The sequence below is a fragment of the Typha angustifolia genome, chromosome 12 (genome assembly GCF_048772165.1).
Source record: "Typha angustifolia cultivar Huaian chromosome 12, ASM4877216v1, whole genome shotgun sequence".
Taxonomy (NCBI): domain Eukaryota; kingdom Viridiplantae; phylum Streptophyta; class Magnoliopsida; order Poales; family Typhaceae; genus Typha; species Typha angustifolia.
In genome coordinates this window covers 10,762,023-10,782,112 of record NC_133250.1, presented here as the reverse complement: position 1 = coordinate 10,782,112, position 20,090 = coordinate 10,762,023, and the positions used below count along the sequence as shown (strand labels likewise).

Genomic DNA, 20,090 nt, shown 5'->3' with positions numbered 1-20,090 from the left:
TATGAAGCAACAAGGACATGGGCTACAAACTTCAAGCCAGCATAACATAGTAATACCTAATTCTGGAACAGAGAGTATATGGAAGCAGGCTATAGTACCAAATCCACCACAGATTTTATAGTCCAAATAATCAAACTATGTGCTTCAAGGCCAAAAGTGTAGCCATTCTTCTACTCCATGATAGAAAGTTATAGAAGCTTTCAATGAGTCGCAGAACAACAAAGTTTAAAGTATATTGCAAGTCCAAGTCACCTTATCCAAACAATAAAATGTAACCCAATTATAAGCTGTTGAAAACACCCAAGAGCAGGAAGTATCCATCACTAATGGACATCACAGACAGCGAAAACATCAATCCATAGTAAACTATGTAAGTACAGCTATGCCAGAGAGACATTACATCGTCTAGTAAGCAAGCAAACATAACATGCAATGACATGAAGTCCCTGCAACCAAGTACGTAGGCTAACTAATGCTCAAAAGATGAGAGTTTGAGCACAGGATATACAGGGCAGCAGAAAGAAGATTGGCCAAACAAATCACCCAGTAAACAGATCTCATTTCCACCCTGGGTACGAGTTGTCTCGCCTGTTGTTCCTGAAGGCGCAACATCCAATAGAATAGACGATAATGAGGAAGATGAGGAAGATGATGTTGACAATCGCGACCTTCTTCCAGTCATTCTTGAGGTTGGCAAGCACCCCAGCCTTGCAAGATTGGCAGTCATAGCAGAGGGCACTTTGATCGTTCGACCATGTATTGCAGTCGGGGATATCAGTAGAGTTAAAATCAGCAGGTTTAACCCAAACAGTTTCGCTTGTGTAGGTGAAGTTACATGCAGTGGGAGGCTTGCAACATCCAGACTGCATAAACAAAATATACAAGGTAGAGAAATGTAACTATGACTTCCAAAAGAGATGTCAGTGATACTGAAATGCAATATGAGGTAAAGGGGGGGAAAAAACTGAAGATGCAATAGTCTCTGGCATGGATTAGAGTAGTTATAAGGCCATAAACAGCATACATGAGTATGAAACTAATCTTATATCTAATTTAAATAGTCCATTAACAAAGTATTTCATAAAATAGCATCCATTTCCTTGTGATCAACTGTGCTGTAAGAAAAAGGCCAGCATGATCTCAACCAAAAGACAAAAAGCAGCATAACGGATAAGAGAACCCAAGCACATGGGCATTGAATACCATTTGAAATAATTTAAACTACTAAGATATCTAATATAATACCTAACAGCTGTTAAGTAGGATGAGTTCGAAATTAGCCTTTTAATTACTTACAGATCAGATGCAAATAAACTATTGCTAAAACAGGCCTACAGTTGACCAGGTAGAGAAAGAGAACCAAGCTACAAGTTCCTCAGGCGAATAAAAATCATGGTTTGCATGTGTAAGGAAAGTAATGTGACTCTTGATACTTTTAGTAATTATGAATAAGAAGAACAAATCCGAATAAAACTCCAAAATTTCACATCTTTTCAAGTAGGAAAAAAAGACTGCTCGGTAAATAAGGTGGCACAATCAGCAAACCAGCTCCGAAGAATAAAATTAATTCATAGATAAGCCATATTTGAGGCACTGAAAGTTTGCAATTGAATTCTATATTAGCAAAATCTGAGTGATGAACATCACATGAAATATGACTAGAAGTGGTACCCATTAATCCAGTCTTTGATATGGAACTTAAATAAAACTGACCATTGACCAATCTAGACTTTATGAAGAAAAAAAATTAAAAAGCATCATAAGTAAATTACAACAACTATGTACAAAAACTATGCAAAGATACTCAATGATGTTTTCAAATGGAAGGAGAGAAAAGAAGATGAAAAGAACCATCTCTTTAATATATGTACAAAAACCTTAACATGCATATCGATCAATTAACCAAATGTCAGGGACTTGCAAGCAAAATGTTGCAGAGAAAACAAGCACTCGTGTTCAGACAAACGGGCAGCACAACATGGAAAAGAAAGTTTAGATTTATTTTTTCTATAGCAGCATTTTACAAGTACGAGTAAGAGATCCAAATTACGAGAACCAACAAAATTATTCCGTAACAAATATCTCGACGAAGGTTAGAACTCATTTATTTGTAGACAACAAAATTTAAGAAAGTATATGGCAGAGTCCCCAAGGTAAAAGGATTGATTAAACTAATGAAGAAGCCATGACATGCAAACCATAAACTATGAGTTATGCGAAGAAAAAAAAAGTAATAATAAGTTCAAGAATCGTATTAAAATAAAACCCAGTAAAGAATACGGATGGGAAAAAAGATAATCAAGAAACGCACGAGAACCAAATTTCCAATTTAAAATACAACCAAAAGAAAAAACTTTATGCTAAGAAAAAAAAAAGCGATCGCCTATCAAAATTCCAGAAATCGACCAAATCAACAAAGACTTCGAAAGATCGCATCTTTCGATGACCCATCAGAAGAAACAGGCAAGAACGAGTAAGACAGATAGAGATAACTAAAGAGTTACTAAGATCCAGAAAACCAAACGTTTCGCCAAAGAAAACAAGAACATCTTCCAAAACCACAGATTTCCAATTAAAAACCCAAAAATCGACCAAATCAACAAGGCTCACTTCCCAAAATCGCACCTTGAAGACCCATCAACTCACACTCACCTGAATCGGCGATAGATTTCCATTAATAAACTGATCCAGTGTCTGATTCTTCTCCTGCAGGCTATTGCACACCTTCCCGTCCTGGAGGCAGCTCTTGATCCTTCTCCAGTTATCGACATTATTCACCCTCTTCTGCAGCCAATTCGAGTAATCCCCAAGTCGATATTCCTTGTACCCACGGCCAGACACGACCCACCCGGCTCCTTTGTTGGTGACGGCGAAGGCGAAGACGGTGAAGCAGAAGAGAAGGACGATGAGGATGAACATGACGAAGAGGTAGATCCAGAGGATGCAGGATGCGCCGCAGCAAGCGCCGGCAATGCCGGCAAGGGAGACGAGGAGGAGGAAGACACCAAGGGCGATGATAGGCCTCTCGAGGAAGCGCTCGCAGTCGGTGGCGGCGCGGTGGGAGAGCCAGATGCCGCCGGAGAGGATGGGGATGGAGAGGAGGAGGGTGACAACGTTGAGAATGCCGAGGAGGTTGTTGCTGAATCGAACCATGGCAGTCGAAGGGAAGTGAGCAGTAAGCGGAGCACTGGATCTAGAGAGAGAAGAAGTGGGCGTTACGGGAGAGAGAGGAAGGAGACGAGTATAGATTCGAGAAAGCCAAACGCCTTTGTGCGCGAGAATAAAGTAAAAAAGTATTCTTGGGGCATCTTTAAAATATTTTATGTATTCCTTTTTGGAATATTTACCAGAAGCACTTTAAATTTTTATTTCTTTATTATCACCATTTTTATTATATGACCCCATATTTTATATTTAATGTAATTAAAACAAAGCACTCATATTAAATAAAATAATAATAATAATATTAGCTTTTCTACAAAGAATATATATATACTATCACTTTAATACCTCGAGGAAGTTTTGAAGATTAGGCAAAAGATAAAATAAGAATTAATTTTTTATAATTAAATAGGAGCTATTTTTATCTTTTTAACTAAATATTATTTATTCTGTAAATTACTGTGAAGTAAAACAAAAGGAGTCGAATAATAACTATTAATATAATAGGGTCTAAATAATAATAAATAATAAATAATACAATATTATTAATATAAAATTTAAATTAATAATATGATAATTTTAGAGACTAAAATAATTCTATGTATCAAATGATATTTTTAAAATATATTGAAAAGATTTTTCTCTGCTACTAAATATTTAGTCTTTTATTTATCCTCCTGTCGTCTATGTTAACAAATGTTAATATTGGGAATAAGGTTTTGAATTTAAATTGACAGCTAGCTGCTATAAATTTACTTCAAAAATGTCAGGATATATTGACACTTGGCAGCCATCAGAAAATGTAGCCATTAATTGATGAGCTCAATTAGTCGTTAGTGGTTTACCACGATGTCATTTAATTTGACTAAAATATTTAATATTCCAAAAGTCATATGTAGAATTTCTATGTTTCCATTATTTTTCATGGAAAGGAAAAGATAAATTAAAAAACCAGCAAGGTGAATTGGATGATTAAATTTACACAAAAGTCAAATTAAGTACAATAATTAAAAAATTAAACACAATAAATGAATGGCATTATGGTCCAATACTGGGTCGGGCCGGGCTGCGGTAAGCAAGGGGCAATTCAAACAGCTTCTGCCACGTGGCTCATACCATCACTTTCCCATAACGGCTATCTTCCAAATGGCAGAGATGTAATAAAAGGACATTTAATAGACGTGACAGTGGAGATTTAAATTTGGAGAAAAATTTATCCAAAACACTTTGCTTAAAATGCCTTATATATATATGTATATAGGTAATTATACTTTGATTTTGAAAGTAACTTTGAAATCAAATGAGAAATGTTTTAGATATTTTAAAATTTAATTTTGAAAGTAACCAAAATGTTATGTTATCTTTATTAGGGTGATATTAACTTGAGTTGTTTTTATGTATTAAAAATAAAAATATAGGAGTCAAAAAGATAAAATATTCATATGGTAAATTATGAATTATCCTAAAAGTAAAAGGCAGAGTATTATTGATAGATTTACCTCATTTTAGATTATAGAGGAGAAAATACACGTGTAACAATGAGAAAAATTGATAACGAACTTAGATTTTCTAAATTATTACTGTTTTACATATCTATTTCCTAAATTTTTTTATTGCCCATGTATATTCCTCTAAACTAACAAAAAAATTCATATATATCATTTTGGACTAAGAAAAAGAAAGTAATTATATAGTCCTCTGTACTAAAAAGCTTTTAGAATCAAGGACTATATGTGAGAAATTATTTAGTTCAATGGGTTTAAATAGAATTATCCGTAGTACTAATCATCGAGGAGAAAAGAGAGTTACGTTTGGTTGAACATAAGGAGGGAGAGTAAAAAGATAGAGCTGGGCTTTGGTATTTTATTGGGCTGGGCTCTGAGAAAGGAGTTGGAGCCCAGACAAGCCGCACGATCCAATCCGTCGCTCTTGCCTGTTGGCCTGTTGGGCGCTCTCATTCGCCGCCAAAAACGCGGCGGCATCCAAACCGCGATTCCCACCTCTTCCGGCTTCCCGAAACGTGCAGAAGGACCGACGGACGGACGAAGACCAACCCCGATCAAAAACCCACTAATTTGTACTTACATGCCTCCTCCTTCTCCTTCTTCCTTCTCGCAAAAGCGGCTCCTCTTCGCCCTCTTGGCTCTTCGCTTCCCTTCTCCATTCCCCTCTTCCTCCTTCCTCCCTCTTCGCCGCTCTTTCTCTTCCACCACCTCTTCTTCTCCCATGCCCCACCGAGTACTTCCCCTGAACCTAACTCTAACTCTAACTTTAACTCTAATCCTTATCTTTACGCTACTAATCCTCGTTTCTCGTTGTATCTACCTTAGGGAAAGCACGCGATCAAGGAGCAGCAGCAATGGAAGGAGAAGGGCAGCCGATCGGTGCAGGCCGAGGTCACCGATGGGATCTCCAGGATGAGCCTCGCGGAGAACGTTGGTCCGCGGCCGCAGCTGCCGATGCATTCCGGCGGCGCGGAGAGAGGAGGAGGCCATCAGAAGGGGGTCTGGAAGCCGAAGACTTACGTGACGGCCAGTGGTAGCGCGGTTGCGGCGCCAGTGGAGGCGGCGGCTACGGACACGAGTGGGAGCTCGGCGGTGGTGGAAGAGGAGGCGGGGACGAGCCGGTTGACGAAGCTGTTCAAGGGGCCTCTTGGGGATGATTTCATTGTGGATAATAATACCTTTGGCCAGGCGCAGATTAGGGCCACGTTCTACCCTAAGTTTGAGAACGAGAAGTCGGACCAAGAGGTATTATTATTATTAAGATTTTTCTTCCGTTATTGAAGATTTTATTGTGGTGTATTTAAGAGGGATGATGGTTTCTTTGAGGAAATAATTCATTTTTGGACTTAGGATTAGTTGAATGTGTTCAATTACGGAAAACGTCATAAAAGATCAAATACGTTGGTGATGAACTAGATAAAGGTTTTGTCTGATGGTTTGATGTTTTCTCATTGCTTCCAGTCTCTTCTAATATAAGAAAGAGCGTTCATGAAGTAAATTTCCAAAAAATTATACTAAAATTAGCCACATGGAACTCATCAAAGGTGAGTTTTCTTTATTTAGTTTCATCCTGTCTAATGTAAAGTGGCTGGAATTTCAGACGTAGTACTACTTTATTTTACCCTGTGTTTATCTGTGCCACATTTTGACGTCTTTCCCATCTTTTGCATCAATGAATTTGCTTCTTTTGAAGGTTTATCCAATCAAATTGTATGCCATATGTCATATGTTAGACTGATACTGTAGGCCATTGACAATGAATCCACTGACTATCTCTCTGGCAGATTAGAACACGAATGATTGAGATGGTCTCGCATGGCCAGGCTACCATAGAGGTACATTTCCATATTAGTTTATTTCTTTAGATTTTCTCTTGCTTGTATTTTCTCTGTGGGTATCTCTAGAATTATTATGAATGTACACAGATTCTTATGGGTGCAGACAATACTCGTTTGTAATGATCTATTATCATTCTCTCTGCTGATTGGATTTCTGCAGGTCTCACTTAAACACTCGGGATCTCTTTTTATGTATGCTGGTCATGTGGGCGGTGCATATGCAAAAAATAGCTTTGGAAACATGTATGGCTGCCAATTATTGTCCTGTTTTATGTTTTCCTGAAGTTAAATGTTCATGAGTATGCACCAGGATGTTCCTAAGAGTATAATACTGTGCCGTAGATACACTGCAGTTGGTGTTTTTGTCTTGGGGCGCATGTTTCATGAGGCATGGGGCAAGGAGGCACCAAGAATGCAAACAGAGTTTAATGAGTTTCTTGAGGTAGTCCATTTCTTTTTATCGGTATAGCAGTTCTTTTCTGTCTGTATAGATTTCCAGTGAATCAAATTCTAAAATGTATATTGCCTTGTTACCGAAAGATGGCAAGAGGCATGATTTACGTGCTCTTTACATTCACGCAGTTCCCACTCTGCCCCCCCTTGTGCAACTACTGTTTGCTTCCTTCTGATTAAAATACAAACAATCACATATCTTGCTGGAGGATTGACATTATATTCTATTTCTTTTTGTTCACATATGAAGCCACAATTGAGTTCTTCTTAGTATTTCCTTCCTAAGTTTGTAGTTATTGCCAGAAGGCAGCTGATTTAATATGTTTTTCTTTACTAGAAAAATCGAGTATGTATCTCAATGGAGCTGGTCACTGCTGTTTTAGGGGATCATGGACAACGACCCAAAGATGATTATGGTATGAGCATTCCCTTTCTTCGACTAATATTATTTCTGTCTGGAAAGTATATCCTCACTAATCTTTTTTTTTTTTCCTATTTGATGTCACCTACTGCAGATCTGAGTTGAAGGGTCATTAGTGTTAGTTGAACTCACAAAATTTTATCATCTTTTGCCATAAAATTTTTCTTGATGTTCAACTTTTGCTTATTATATTTGAATTTGATTCAATCATAAATGTATCTTATTCAATACTGTATAAGCCAAAAAAATAAAAAATAAAAACATCAAGTGAGTAATTATAAAAAATTTGAGTCCTTTAAATGCAACAGCTTAAGTAAGACTGTTATATTTCTTCTAGAAAGTATATTTGTGTTATTTTGACCACTTTACCTGTATCATGATTAATACCATTAAGTGAACAGAGCCCACTCTGATCCTGTCAGGAACATATTTTCAACATTGTTTTTTCTTGTTGTATTCATTATTGATCTTTCTCTCATTGTACTTCGCTTGTCCTTGGAACTAGTAGATTTAATAATCTCATGATACTCTCCTTCCTATTGTTTGGGTGCAGTTGTGGTGACAGCAGTAACAGAACTGGGTCATGGCAAGCCAAAGTTTTACTCCACTCCAGAACTAATTGCATTTTGTAGGAAATGGCGCCTACCAACAAATTATGTCTGGTTGTTCTCAACAAGGTGACCACTTGGTGACTTGTTGATATACACAGATTTGCTGTATGAATTCATCTTTAGAACTTAAAAAAAGGCATCTTTCTTTTGGTTCTTACATTATGAGGTGCCTACTTTCTATGATTCTACCACTTTTCAAGGCCTCATTTCCTTTGCTTACGGTTACTTTGTAGTGTAACTGGTATAATATTCTAAAATAATTTCTCTCTTACTCTAGGAAATCTGCTGCCTCATTTTTTGCTGCCTATGATGCATTGTGTGAAGAAGGAACTGCAACACCTGTATGCAGAGCTCTTGATGAAGTAGCTGATATCTCTGTACCTGGTAATGCAGACTAAAATTTTGCATTTTTTTTTAAATTATGCTGAACTCTGCTCTGTTTAGAAATGACTTTGGAAAACTAATAGGAACTATTTGCCCTGTTGGTTTGCCTACAGGTTCGAAAGATCACACAAAGGTGCAAGGTGAGATACTAGAAGGTTTGGTTGCTCGTATTGTAAGCCGTGATAGCTCAGTACACATGGAGAATGTCCTGAGAGATTTCCCTCCACCTCCATCAGATAGAGGTATGACATTGAAGTTAGCATTCCAACTTATTTATGGATGTGTTTAAGTTTTATTTTTGTTAATGTATATACTCCTATGTTGTACCTGAGGGATAACCTACCCTATAATTATACATGTATTTATAATTATTCTCAATGAGAATGGATCAGAGTTTTTCCATTCGTCACCATTTCTATGGAGTTAATTTTGTTGCCTTAACCTGAATTGTAACATGATTGAGTAGACATATATATAGTGGATAATCAATGGGAAGTGTAAACATTTGTAATAGCAGATAATCAAGGGGAAGTATAGATCTAGAACATAAGAAGGGAAATATAATGATGAGATTGATGATATCCTCTCATTAGTACTAGCAGAAACCATTGAGTGGATTGATATCAAGTACGTGTTCCTGTAATTATTGTTAACTTTAAGTCAATATATATTGGAGGAAAATGCTTTATCCTGGTAATGTCCCTTTCAAATGAAAAGTCATAATTTCTTTTTCTACTTTTCTTTCTTAGATTTCTTATGTCTTCTTTTTGTCTCTTTGAAATCTCTTATTCTGTCACAAGACCCTTATAGTGTTGCTGCATACTATATGTGCTCTACTAGTAATTATGTTCTTTGCAGAAAAGTATTGTTAGGGGAATTTCAATTTGGATACTGGTGTCTTGTTCTTCGTGCTCTCTGCTTTCAAATTTAGTGATAACCATGTCATAGAGGTATTTGATAGATTTTTAAAACATTAACTGGGTTGGGAAGATCATTGACATTAGTATTATGTTACTTTGGTTTATTGATAAGACTTATTCATGGGAGAGTTCTTATATTGAGGCTGGTCTAGATGTTCTGTTCTTTTCCTCAGTTTTTTCTGACTCATATAGATCTTTTCGAGAGTAACTAATATTTCATTCTTAGTGGATATTGGAAAGAGGCGAGCCAAGAGATGGACACCAAAGGAAAGAATCTGCTTATGAAATTCTTCTTCTAATTTCTCATCTGGAATTTCATTTCCCTATTTGCATAAATAGTAAAGAATCAATGATAATCACAATTAGCCGTATTCCAGATTTTTCTTGCTTCATTTCCAAGAATTATCATGTCCATATTCAATCTCAGAAGTAGCGGATGAAGTGATGAAAATGGAAACATGTGCAAAATCGAAAGTTGTTTCTCTATAAGTTTTCATTGTTATATGTGGCATGGATTGAATTCCGTTATATATGATTATCCTTAAATCTTTTGACTTTTTCTTGTTTCCAGTTGACCATGATTTAGGACCAAGTCTGCGTGAAATTTGTGCTGCTAACAGGTCTGATGAAAAGCAGGCAAGCTACATATCCTTTCTTGGTGCTCTTTGCTTGGCCATAGTTTGCACTCGTTTCATCATATCTCGATATGTTCGATATTTCTGCAGCAAATTAAAGCACTTCTTGACAAGGTTGGGACTTCTATGTGCCCACACCAGTCTGATTGGTTTGGGAGTGGTGAAGTTGGCGTTAATTCTAGGAACGCTGATAGGTCGGTTCTTTCTAAATTTTTACTAGCTCATCCTACAGACTATGCAACCATGAAACTGCAGGTATGGAGCAGCTTTTGCCTATCTTGTTTTGAATGTCTGTTGATTTATAAAGAAATAAGTTTTTTTCTCATGATCTTATTACCAACATTGGCCAATAATTTTTTTATAATAAATTGCAACAGGAGATGGTCCGTTTGATGAGACAGAGGCATTTCCCTGCTGCTTTTAAGTGTTACTACAATTTCCACAAAACTGATTGTGTCTCAAAAGATGATTTATATTATAAGATGGTTATACATGTCCATAGTGATTCTGTTTTTCGACGATATCAACAAGAGATGAGGTTTGTCATATCAAATAAGTTCACTTGATTTTATAGTCATTTTTTCTGCTTAAGATATAATGCAGAACTTCTTACCTACTTTGTCAAGTTTCAATTGTACAAAGCCGTACTACTTTGTATTCTAAATTTTTCGTTATACTTATAGGAGAAACCGAGGATTATGGCCGTTGTACAGGGGTAAGAAATTCTTTTCCCTCACAAGTTTTTTTGCACCAGTTTTGGAAATAAGGTTTCCTATCTTTACCAGCTTTTGTTATCTTTTCCTTTAAGAAACTGTATTTTTTCATGCTAGGGTTCTTTGTTGACATAAATGTGTTCAAGGTGAACAAAGAGAAGGCTGCTGAACTTACAAAAGACAGTTATTCTCTGCTAAAAAGTATCAACGGTGCTTCTGATCCTAATTCTTTAGAAACAGATGGTCTAGCTGATGAGGATGCAAATCTGATGGTCAAATTGAAATTTCTGACATACAAGGTACGATTTGCTCCTATAATGCAATTCCCAGAGAAATGTAGTTGCAGTAACAAACTCATATACTTCCTTTCAGTATGATGTATGTTATGTATCTCTGGAATTGAAAGAACTTTGTAATGACACCTTAGGAGTTGGTTTTGCTCAGAACCAGTGGATCACTTATCTACCAAAAATTTTTCTAGTACTTGAGCCACCATTGATTCTAATGGCCTTCTCTGATCCTTTAGTATTTTAGATCCATCCCTTAAGCTTGCATGAATTATTTGCAATAGTCTAATAATAATATAATGTTGAAATTATTTTTTGTTACTGAATCTTGACATCACCCTTGTATTTTCGATAGCCTTTAAGGGTATTCAATTTGAAACATTTTGCTTAGACAGTTTACCAATATTAATTTTTCCTATAGTAGATTGTCATTTGCTGATTAGTGATCCATCTTAGTTGTCTTATCAAATGAATGCTTTTTATTTATAGGCTTTAATAGCCTTGTTGCTTTTGTGAGATACCATTTAGAGCAAGGAAATAAATTTGTGAGGTGCGAACCTGATTCTTGATTATGCTTTTACTTTTTAGCAAAGGGCAATGCATTCTCACTGTTAGTAGTTTGTACTTTTAAACTCAGTGCAAATATATTGACTTCATGTACTTTGTAACATCGATTCTTCTCTTCTTTTTGCTTCTTATGTAAGATGAACTGGTGCTTCTCGTCAGATCATGTATATAGTAAAATGCTGGACAATTCTACGGACATATTCATGAGAAAATAAAGAAACAGATTGAAGGAAATAACAGATGTTGATCCAGTTCAATTTTAATTGTTACCTTCTAGTTAGACATTAACAATGGTTGGCTGACAAGGGGAAAGTTGCCCTCATGGTGACTACAATTATCATTATGTGACATTGAATACTGAATTATGTTTTTCCTAGTCATCAGTAGATAAATCAAAGGACATTGCTCTGCAAGACTGGTTACTGATAGATGACAAATCTATTAATGGTGGATTTTGGTTGTAATTTTATTCTAGTTGGTCCTTCACTATACCTACATGAGTAACTTCATGTTGATCCTTCTATTTGGGGATTCATCCTTATGCTGTTGCACTTTAAAGTGATTAATGATTGATAAAAATGACTTCTACTCATGGTAATTATTGGCACCATAATTTTTTTTTTTATTATTTAACTGCTTGTTCTTACTTCACAGTTACGAACATTTTTAATACGAAATGGTTTGTCAGTACTATTTAAGGATGGCCCATCAGCTTATAAAACTTATTACCTGAGGTATGCATTTAATCTTATGAAATTAACTATTATGGCAGCTTTTTTTTGTGGAAATGGACTTTTCTATTTTACTACTTTAAGCATTTCTTGACTCTGCTTTCTTGAATGATCTATCTTGTGGGAGTTACTTTTCAGTATGTCATTCTGGACAAATGTGATTCTTAATTTCCTTATACTGATTAAATTATGGTAGCCTCACTAGAAGTGCATATCTAGTTGACTTCTCTTCTTCTTCATAATTAAAAATATCAATAATTTAAACTTTTACACTATAGAGATACTGGTCTTGCTTAGAGATATGCTGTTTGTAGATTACATTCTATATATTGTTCCTGGGATTCTACTATAACTATGTCATTAATATCATATTTCAGAATTTCATGTATGTCAATGGGATTCAAACAATGGACCTTACTCTTGCCACTACCATCATATGAACTACAAAGTACAAACCTCTATGTAGTTCTTAGGAAAACTGACTTTTCGTTTCCACTGTAGAGAGGCAATAAAGACTTGATTGCTTGCTTCCAAGGTTTTAAAAAACTGTAGGTTGTAGATGGGCGAACAAGGAATCATGTAGCGCTTACGTGCTAGATAGGTGTCTAGATGGGCACCAGAATTCAAGACAATTTAAAAATAAACAAATACAAAAATAATAGTTAAGAATTTAAATCTAATACCTACAATCTAAACAATATATTAATGTATTCCTGTTAAGAACTATATTAAGCTATTCAAATCCATTAATTCATTAACATGCACAATAATTTTGAATTTCAAAGTCAATCTACATATTAAAATATGATATGAGATGTTAAGGAGTCCATTTAGGCAGGACCTAAGCGAAGTCTAGTTATATTTTCTGTTTTATCTAAGATGAGAGGCTAGGCATTAAGTTGGAAGTTCTCCACGGGGTTCACTCTAATCTAAGCCTTAAGCCTTCCTCTTTGTTGATGATTATGGATCGCCTTGCCCTCTATCTTGAGGTATGCTCTGTTCCACTTGGTTTTAAAACAATCGCATCTAAATGAAAGAACCAAATGCTTGGCAAAGTCACAGTTAATAGGACAACAATGTGAAGTTGATTTCTTTTGTGCTGGAGTTATCATGTTTCTTTTGAGCCTTATGGGTCACATTCATACTTGCTGCTATACATATATCTAGTTACAATAAAGATCAATCATAATCCATTTTATTTATATTGACAGGCAGATGAAAAATTGGGGAACATCACCTAACAAGCAGAGGGAACTTAGCAAAATGTTGGATGAGTGGTAATTGTTAGCTTTTCCTCGTATTAGATAAATTTTCTTCTTTTATATGGCTTTGTTCCCTGTTTAAACAGACTTGGTGCTTTTTGACCTTCAACTTATTAAGGTCTTTCCACTTTTAGGGCTGTCTATATTCGTAGGAAGTATGGAAACAAGCAGCTGTCATCATCAACATATCTTAGTGAAGCTGAGCCATTTCTTGAGCAATATGCAAAACGCAGTCCTGAGAACCAGGTTTTGGTAGGATCCGCTGGTAACTTAGTTAGAGCAGAAAATTTCTTGGCCATTATTTTGGGTGATAGAGATGAAGAGGGTGATCTTCAGCCTGAGAAGGAAGTGTCACCTGTAAGTCCTGCTCCTGCAGCCAGGGATGTGGTTCCAAAAGATGAGGGGCTCATTATATTTTTCCCCGGTAAATCCCACTGTTCAATGCTATGGCTTCCATTGGGATTTAGCTGCACTTTACAGTTTTAATATTTGCACGAAATTTTAATAGTAAGTTTTCCCTTTTGAAAATGTGGCTGTCATTTCTGCCGAATGACTAAAGATTATGTGTATTCAGATTGCTAGCTGTTCTGTTGAGTTCACTCACAATCTCATCAGTTGGCTGTATTCTGTTCATCTGTTAATTTGGCATTATTTGTTTTAATGGAAGAATGGGATATTTAGATTGCTTACTTCATACTAAATACATTCATAGCAAGTACATTAGGTAGGAAAGGGAAATACTTTTGATTCCAACCCTGGGTTGTGGAGCTTGAATCTCCCTTTAAATCATTTCTTCTCTTGTTACACATCATCAACTCTTTGGACACGGTGGTTGTAGAGAGAGACGACTGTTGTCCAGACCAGAATTCTCAATGTTGACATGATTTGCTTCATAATTTCTTATGCTGTAAATTCACTAAATTGCCTTGAATAGGAACTTAAATGTGTAATTAACAGTGTCATAGCACCAATGCATCTGCAGCAGTACCTCATATCTAGCTGTACTGCTTGTTAGACGAATATTGCAGTACAAGGGTGCCGTGACACCTTATATTGTGCCTCCATATAGGTATTCGATATGTGCTAATGGTACACAGTGAGCTGACTTTGTGATGACAAATTCGTATGTACTCTTTAGACCTTGTGATCTTAGTTGCCATATAATCCCATGCTTAAGAATGCTTCTGTACAGGATCTTATTGTTTATTACATGTCCCACTAAGCCACTAACACTCTATGCTTTCAATGTCTTATTGTGGATTTCTCCTTGGGAAATTTTCTATTTCTTTTTTAATGTCATTAGTCCTAATTAGTTTTCATGCAAAAATTTCTCAACATTCACATTCTATTTCGTTTTAAATTCTTCTCACATCGCATTTAACTCTGTAACTTCCTTTTCAGGCATACCTGGCTGCGCCAAATCAGCTCTATGTAAAGAAATACTGAGCACTCCTGGAGGCCTTGGTGATAACCGCCCTCTGCATAGCCTAATGGGGGATCTTATTAAAGGTTTGTTTGGTATTCATCAATTCTAATTCCAGAATGTTTTGTCCAAAAAAAAAAAAATCAGAATGTCTGTTGCATTGGGCAAGAGATAACTACTAGTCTGTACAACAGAAAAATAGTTACTCTTCTTTCATCATGCCAAGTTGCCAACTTATTTCTCCAAATCACCTGAGTAATTGGATATATCTTTAGATACATATATAATTGTTCTTTTTGGTGTTCACACAATTGCAAATGTCATGGACACAGCATATGGTTAGGCAAATGAAATAGGACTTCAGTAAGGATTTGGTGAAGACGTGGCAAGCTGTTAAAAGAAAACAAATATTATGATATCAGAATAGATGTTCAACTGTTCTCTAGTAAAATGTTAGCCTCTTTTGGTAATTGTTTATTCTATCTACCGTCAACAAGATGTACTATCTGCAAGTACAACATTCATAAGTTTGTGCTCTTTTCATCTGAAAGTATTACTTCCATATGAGTTTTACATTGAGTTTTACATTGTACTATAACAAAAATATTTAAGGCTCTCTTTCATATTATATGTATGTATACTTTTATGTGTATGATACAATACATCATATTTGTATATATGCAATCTAGACATAAACACACTTACACACATCTAAATATAATCATAGATTCATAATAATGAAAGCTTCATGTCTTTTAAGATGACATATTTTCTGCGGATTGAGGACTTGTTTCTGTCAATCCAAAACATGTAGTAGAGCATGTGATAGAAGCCCAGATCACTAAGAAGGTTTCCAAGAAATAATTTTCTAATTTTCGCCTATTCATCTAATTGAGAGAAACAAATAGAGTAAGTAGTTCTGTTCTGCTAAATTCTATTATAGACCAAACATGTGAAAAATACAAGCTGTTGAATTCTGATGTTATTTTAGAATTCTTAAAATCGAGACAATTTAACATTTCTCCAATTTGAATGCTCTATGGGCTATGCTGTATCCTATGGTTAATTAGTTCACTTTTTGGTCACTGGTTGCTTATAAGAACGATCAGATCGTGTTGCATACTTACATTTTCTTTCTACTCATGCTTTTTGATATTGTAGAAGACAAACTGTTTGATGGCATAGACTTAAATAGACAGTGGATGAACTAATGAGAATGGGTGCAAGTCTCTCTATCATTGATTTAAGAAGAGAAAACTTTAGTAGGGTAATCAGTTCATTTGATACTGAATTTTGTTTTTCTTTACTGTGGGGATCTTTCCAGGAAGATATTGGCAAAAGGTTGCTGATGAACGAAAGAAGAAACCATATGCTATAACACTAGCTGATAAAAATGCACCAAACGAAGAAGTATGGAGGCAGGTATTGTTTCATTCTTTGATTTGATAATTACAACTAGTATTCTTGTTAGGATTTTTGTAATTTGCAGTATCACGGTAATGGATATTTCTTTCTTTTTCCTTGTTGCAGATTGAGGATATGTGCCGGCGTACTCAAGCCTCTGCCATTCCTGTTGTTCCTGAATCTGAAGGTGCTTAATGTTACATGATCTAATATTTTGGCAGTTTCCAGATTCATCGATTAGTCTTTTTACAGAATTCCTGAACTTGAAGTCCTTCAATAAACTGTTGAGATTGGATTGCCATCTAACTGAAAGGTTTTGGGAAAATCTGGAGTTTTATGGTCCTAATTCAAGGAGATATGATAGTGCTATTTCTTCTCATTATTTGCTACACTTTCTACATTTTGTTTCCTCAATAGTCGCGAAGTAGTATATCAGTCAGAGGCCTCTTTAAGGAGTTTAGTTTTATGAATTAAAAAGTGATATATTGTTGTATTTGATATTTCTTCACTAGGTGGCTGTTTGGTTGCCTGAATCAGATTGAATCAGGATGAATCAAATGGATGAACTGATTTTATGAATGGCTGATGCATGTAGCAGTGATCAGCTATTATGAAAGATTTAAGTGATATCATATTTTGGCTGTGACCAACCCTGTTACAGAAACAGCTTCATAGAAAAACAATTCCTAGATTTGCACTACACCTATTAAAGCACAAAAATTTAGAAGCTATTCTTCTTGGATTGTTTAACACTCCTTTTCCAGTTCAATTTCTCTTATCAGTGATTTTGTGTGTTCAGGAACTGATTCAAATCCATTTTCTCTTGATGCACTGGCTGTTTTCATATTCCGTGTACTTCAACGGGATAATCATCCGGTATTTTTAAACTCTGGTCTACTGTCTAGTGAGAATATTAGGTCACTTATTTTCTATCTTTTATCTCAACCTGTTTGCTCTACTTATAAAAGGGAAATCTGGACAAGGCATCTCCCAATGTTGGCTATGTTCTTCTAATGTTTTACCACCTTTATGATGGCAAGGTATGCTATACAGACTTTATTATGGTGAAGTTTCATGTTATTTCATCATCTTGGTACCTTTGTCGAGCTCATAATACATATGCTTTTCAGAACCGCAGAGAATTTGAGAGTGAACTATACGAACGTTTTGGCTCACTAGTCAAAATGCCTTTGCTGAAGCCTGATAGGTATAACTTTAGTTTTTTGTTTCTTTCTGAATTCTGATATTATTCTTTTTCTAATGCAGTTTTACCAAATGATTTTATGTGCTTTTTTTCCAATTGATGTGTTTCTATACAAAGCTGGTAAATGTAAATATATGTTATATTTCAATAAAGACCTGTTGCAGGTATAGTATACTTCAAGTGATTATTATGTTAGCAAAGAAGGATAATTTAATCATCCAGTTAGAAAAAGAACGAGTCATCAACACTGCAAATATATCCTACCTTTTCCCTTTGTTAGATTAAGAATTATACATAACTGTTCTTTGCTAACAATAGGGACTCACTACCTGATCCTGTGAAGACTATTCTGGAGGAAGGCATAAGTCTTTTTAGACTTCACCAAAACAAGCATGGAAGGTATGAGGTATCCAATATCTAACATGTATTTCAAGTTGTTTTATTTGTATTGTACTTTATTTTAATGAACAATTTCAACACAGACTGGAACCTTCAAAAGGATCATATGCAAAAGAATGGGCTCGATGGGAGAAAAGGCTGCGGGAAGTCTTGTTTGGAAATGCCGATCACCTTAATGCAATTCAAGTAGGTTTTTATCTTTGGTTCACTATTTAGTTCCTTAATATAATTTTGGCCCAACACTTAATATTCCAAATGTATCCTGGATCCATATAAAACTACTGAGCAATATACACAAGTGCTTTTTCGGAAGTACTAGGCTTATTATGTTTAGGAGTCTCTGTTAAAAAAGAAGTGAACCTTCTCACTATAAGTGGTTCACTTTCTCTTTCTATGGTTACACAGAAGTGCACATGAACTGTCACGATATTGTTTAAGTTTATGTGTTAGCTTGCTTCATCTTCATATGAAAGTCCATTTTGTAAACTTCATATAAATAGCAGCTTGGTATTCTTTTATTTTGTGTACAAGTACCTATAAATGCCTTATGGCACCTGCCATCCAGAAAAGCAGGAATAAAAACAAGAAAGTTTGTCCTACTTAACTCTGGAGAAACATATAGGTTAATTATCCTTTGCTTATTTTTAATGTTTTTTCTTGGGTATAATGAACAAAAAGGGTTCAAAACTTCAGTTTGCAAATCATCTCCACTCTGTTCTAAGTGGAGCATAAAATAAAGAAGAAAGAAATCATAAGGAAGCTACATCATTACCCAATAGTAAGTTTGGTAGATAGCTGACCCCATGAACAGAAGAGTACTCTTTTGGGCTTAAAATAAATCGGGAACTTGAACATAGATGAAACACTGTAACTCCTAATGATCATTATATTAAGATGGTCCACTTCCCTGTAACTAGTAGAGCCATTAGGCTTCCTCAAGAATGAGTCTTAATTCTCAGTCGGGCCTCTCATTTTGGCTTCATTGTCTTTCTTTGTTTCACAGTATATTTTTGTGGTGAGCCACTTTTAAATGCATTTCTCAATTGGTGACATAGTTTGTCATCTCAAGAGTGCTCTATATGACATTATGATTTGAGATTTGTAAATATTGTTTTGTATCATAGGAAGTATCTGTAATCATGAAACCATTACTTTGGCGAGTAAAAGAGAAAACTCTTTTGGCTGCTGAGGTAATTAACTAGTTGATCCTTAAAATTTGTGCATCCTCAGGTTCCTTTTGACTTTGCTGTCAAACGAGTTTTGGAGCAGTTGAAGGATGTTGCAAAAGGTGAACATAAAACACCAGACTCTGAGAAAAGGAAATTTGGTAACATTGTTTTTGCTGCTGTCACATTGCCTCCAGTAGAAATAGTAAGCCTCCTGGATAAGGTAATCAGTCGGGCTTTTCTTTGATCTTTGGTCGAATTTTTGTATTTCAACTAACATCTCTCTGGGATCTTTCAGGTGAAACAACAGTTGGCCAAGAACGATTCCAAAGCTAAAGATTTCCTTCAAGAGACGAACATGGAGAACAATCTGAAAAAGGTTCATGTAACTCTGGCCCACAAAAGGAGTCATGGCGTCGCAGCGGTTGCTAGCTATGGCATCCATCTCGAGCAGGAGGTCCCTGTAGAATTCACCGCATTATACTTCTCTGACAAGACGGCTGCTCTAGAAGTGCGGCTTGGATCTGTGGACGGGGAAAACATAAGTTCCAAAAATGAGTGGCCTCATGCTACCATCTGGACGGCCCCGGGTGTACCGCCAAAGGAAGCCAATACACTTCCGCAGTTGGTCTCCGAAGGTAAAGCAACAAGACTAGCAATTGATCCTCCGGTTACCATACCTGGAGTTCTAAATTTTTATTGATTTTCCACCCGGCTTTGTATCTTTCCTAAGTTGAGCTGAAATCAAGTTCTAGAAAAATGATGACCCTATTCCCTTCACCTCAATAGCCGCCGAGTTTGTGAGGGATTTTCTAGGGTATCAGAGAACAGAATAATATTTATGATGTTACGATCTTTTCTTCTTGGAAAGAAAGATCGATTCATGTTTTCTGATGTGTTGTTTCTTTTTTCTTTACCCCTCTGTAAAAATGTCTCTTTTATCATTACATGTTAATTTAATGCACAATCGTTTGCTACTTACTATCTACCATTCAACTGCATGTG

The 20,090-nt window shown here is 35.8% G+C and overlaps 2 protein-coding genes across 2 annotated transcripts; one reads left to right on the top strand and one right to left on the bottom strand.

Moving 5' to 3' along the window:
- Positions 1-253: 253 nt before the first annotated feature.
- On the bottom strand, positions 254-3,273 carry LOC140772731 (tetraspanin-7-like). The gene is made up of 2 exons (XM_073114939.1): positions 2,653-3,273; positions 254-863 (listed from the first exon to the last, which is right to left on the bottom strand). The coding sequence occupies exons 1-2, from the start codon at positions 3,151-3,153 to the stop codon at positions 558-560; spliced, it is 807 nt and encodes a 268-aa protein (XP_072971040.1). The 5' UTR covers positions 3,154-3,273; the 3' UTR covers positions 254-557.
- Positions 3,274-5,117: 1,844 nt separating this feature from the next.
- Positions 5,118-20,066, top strand: LOC140772095 (tRNA ligase 1). Its single transcript, XM_073113989.1, has 27 exons — positions 5,118-5,400; positions 5,493-5,912; positions 6,452-6,502; positions 6,666-6,748; positions 6,848-6,947; positions 7,296-7,374; positions 7,933-8,056; positions 8,268-8,374; positions 8,488-8,616; positions 9,866-9,930; positions 10,020-10,184; positions 10,307-10,467; positions 10,613-10,644; positions 10,760-10,941; positions 12,151-12,230; positions 13,439-13,504; positions 13,624-13,913; positions 14,891-14,998; positions 16,237-16,334; positions 16,443-16,503; positions 17,116-17,192; positions 17,285-17,356; positions 17,447-17,523; positions 17,839-17,919; positions 18,003-18,105; positions 19,150-19,308; positions 19,384-20,066. Exons 1-27 carry the CDS (start codon positions 5,248-5,250, stop codon positions 19,786-19,788), a joined length of 3,528 nt encoding a protein of 1,175 aa, XP_072970090.1. The 5' UTR covers positions 5,118-5,247; the 3' UTR covers positions 19,789-20,066.
- Positions 20,067-20,090: the final 24 nt, after the last annotated feature.

Bases quoted from the DNA above. Each gene is read 5' to 3' on its own strand.
- LOC140772731 (XM_073114939.1), bottom strand. From the start codon at position 3,153: ATGGTTCGATTCAGCAACAACCTCCTCGGCATTCTCAACGTTGTCACC. The intron at 864-2,652 runs GTGAGTGTGAGT...TTGTTTATGCAG, and splicing joins GAAATCTATCGCCGATTCAG to TCTGGATGTTGCAAGCCTCC.
- LOC140772095 (XM_073113989.1), top strand. From the start codon at position 5,248: ATGCCTCCTCCTTCTCCTTCTTCCTTCTCGCAAAAGCGGCTCCTCTTC. The intron at 5,913-6,451 runs GTATTATTATTA...TCTCTCTGGCAG, and splicing joins ACGAGAAGTCGGACCAAGAG to ATTAGAACACGAATGATTGA. The intron at 17,920-18,002 runs GTATGAGGTATC...ATTTCAACACAG, and splicing joins CACCAAAACAAGCATGGAAG to ACTGGAACCTTCAAAAGGAT.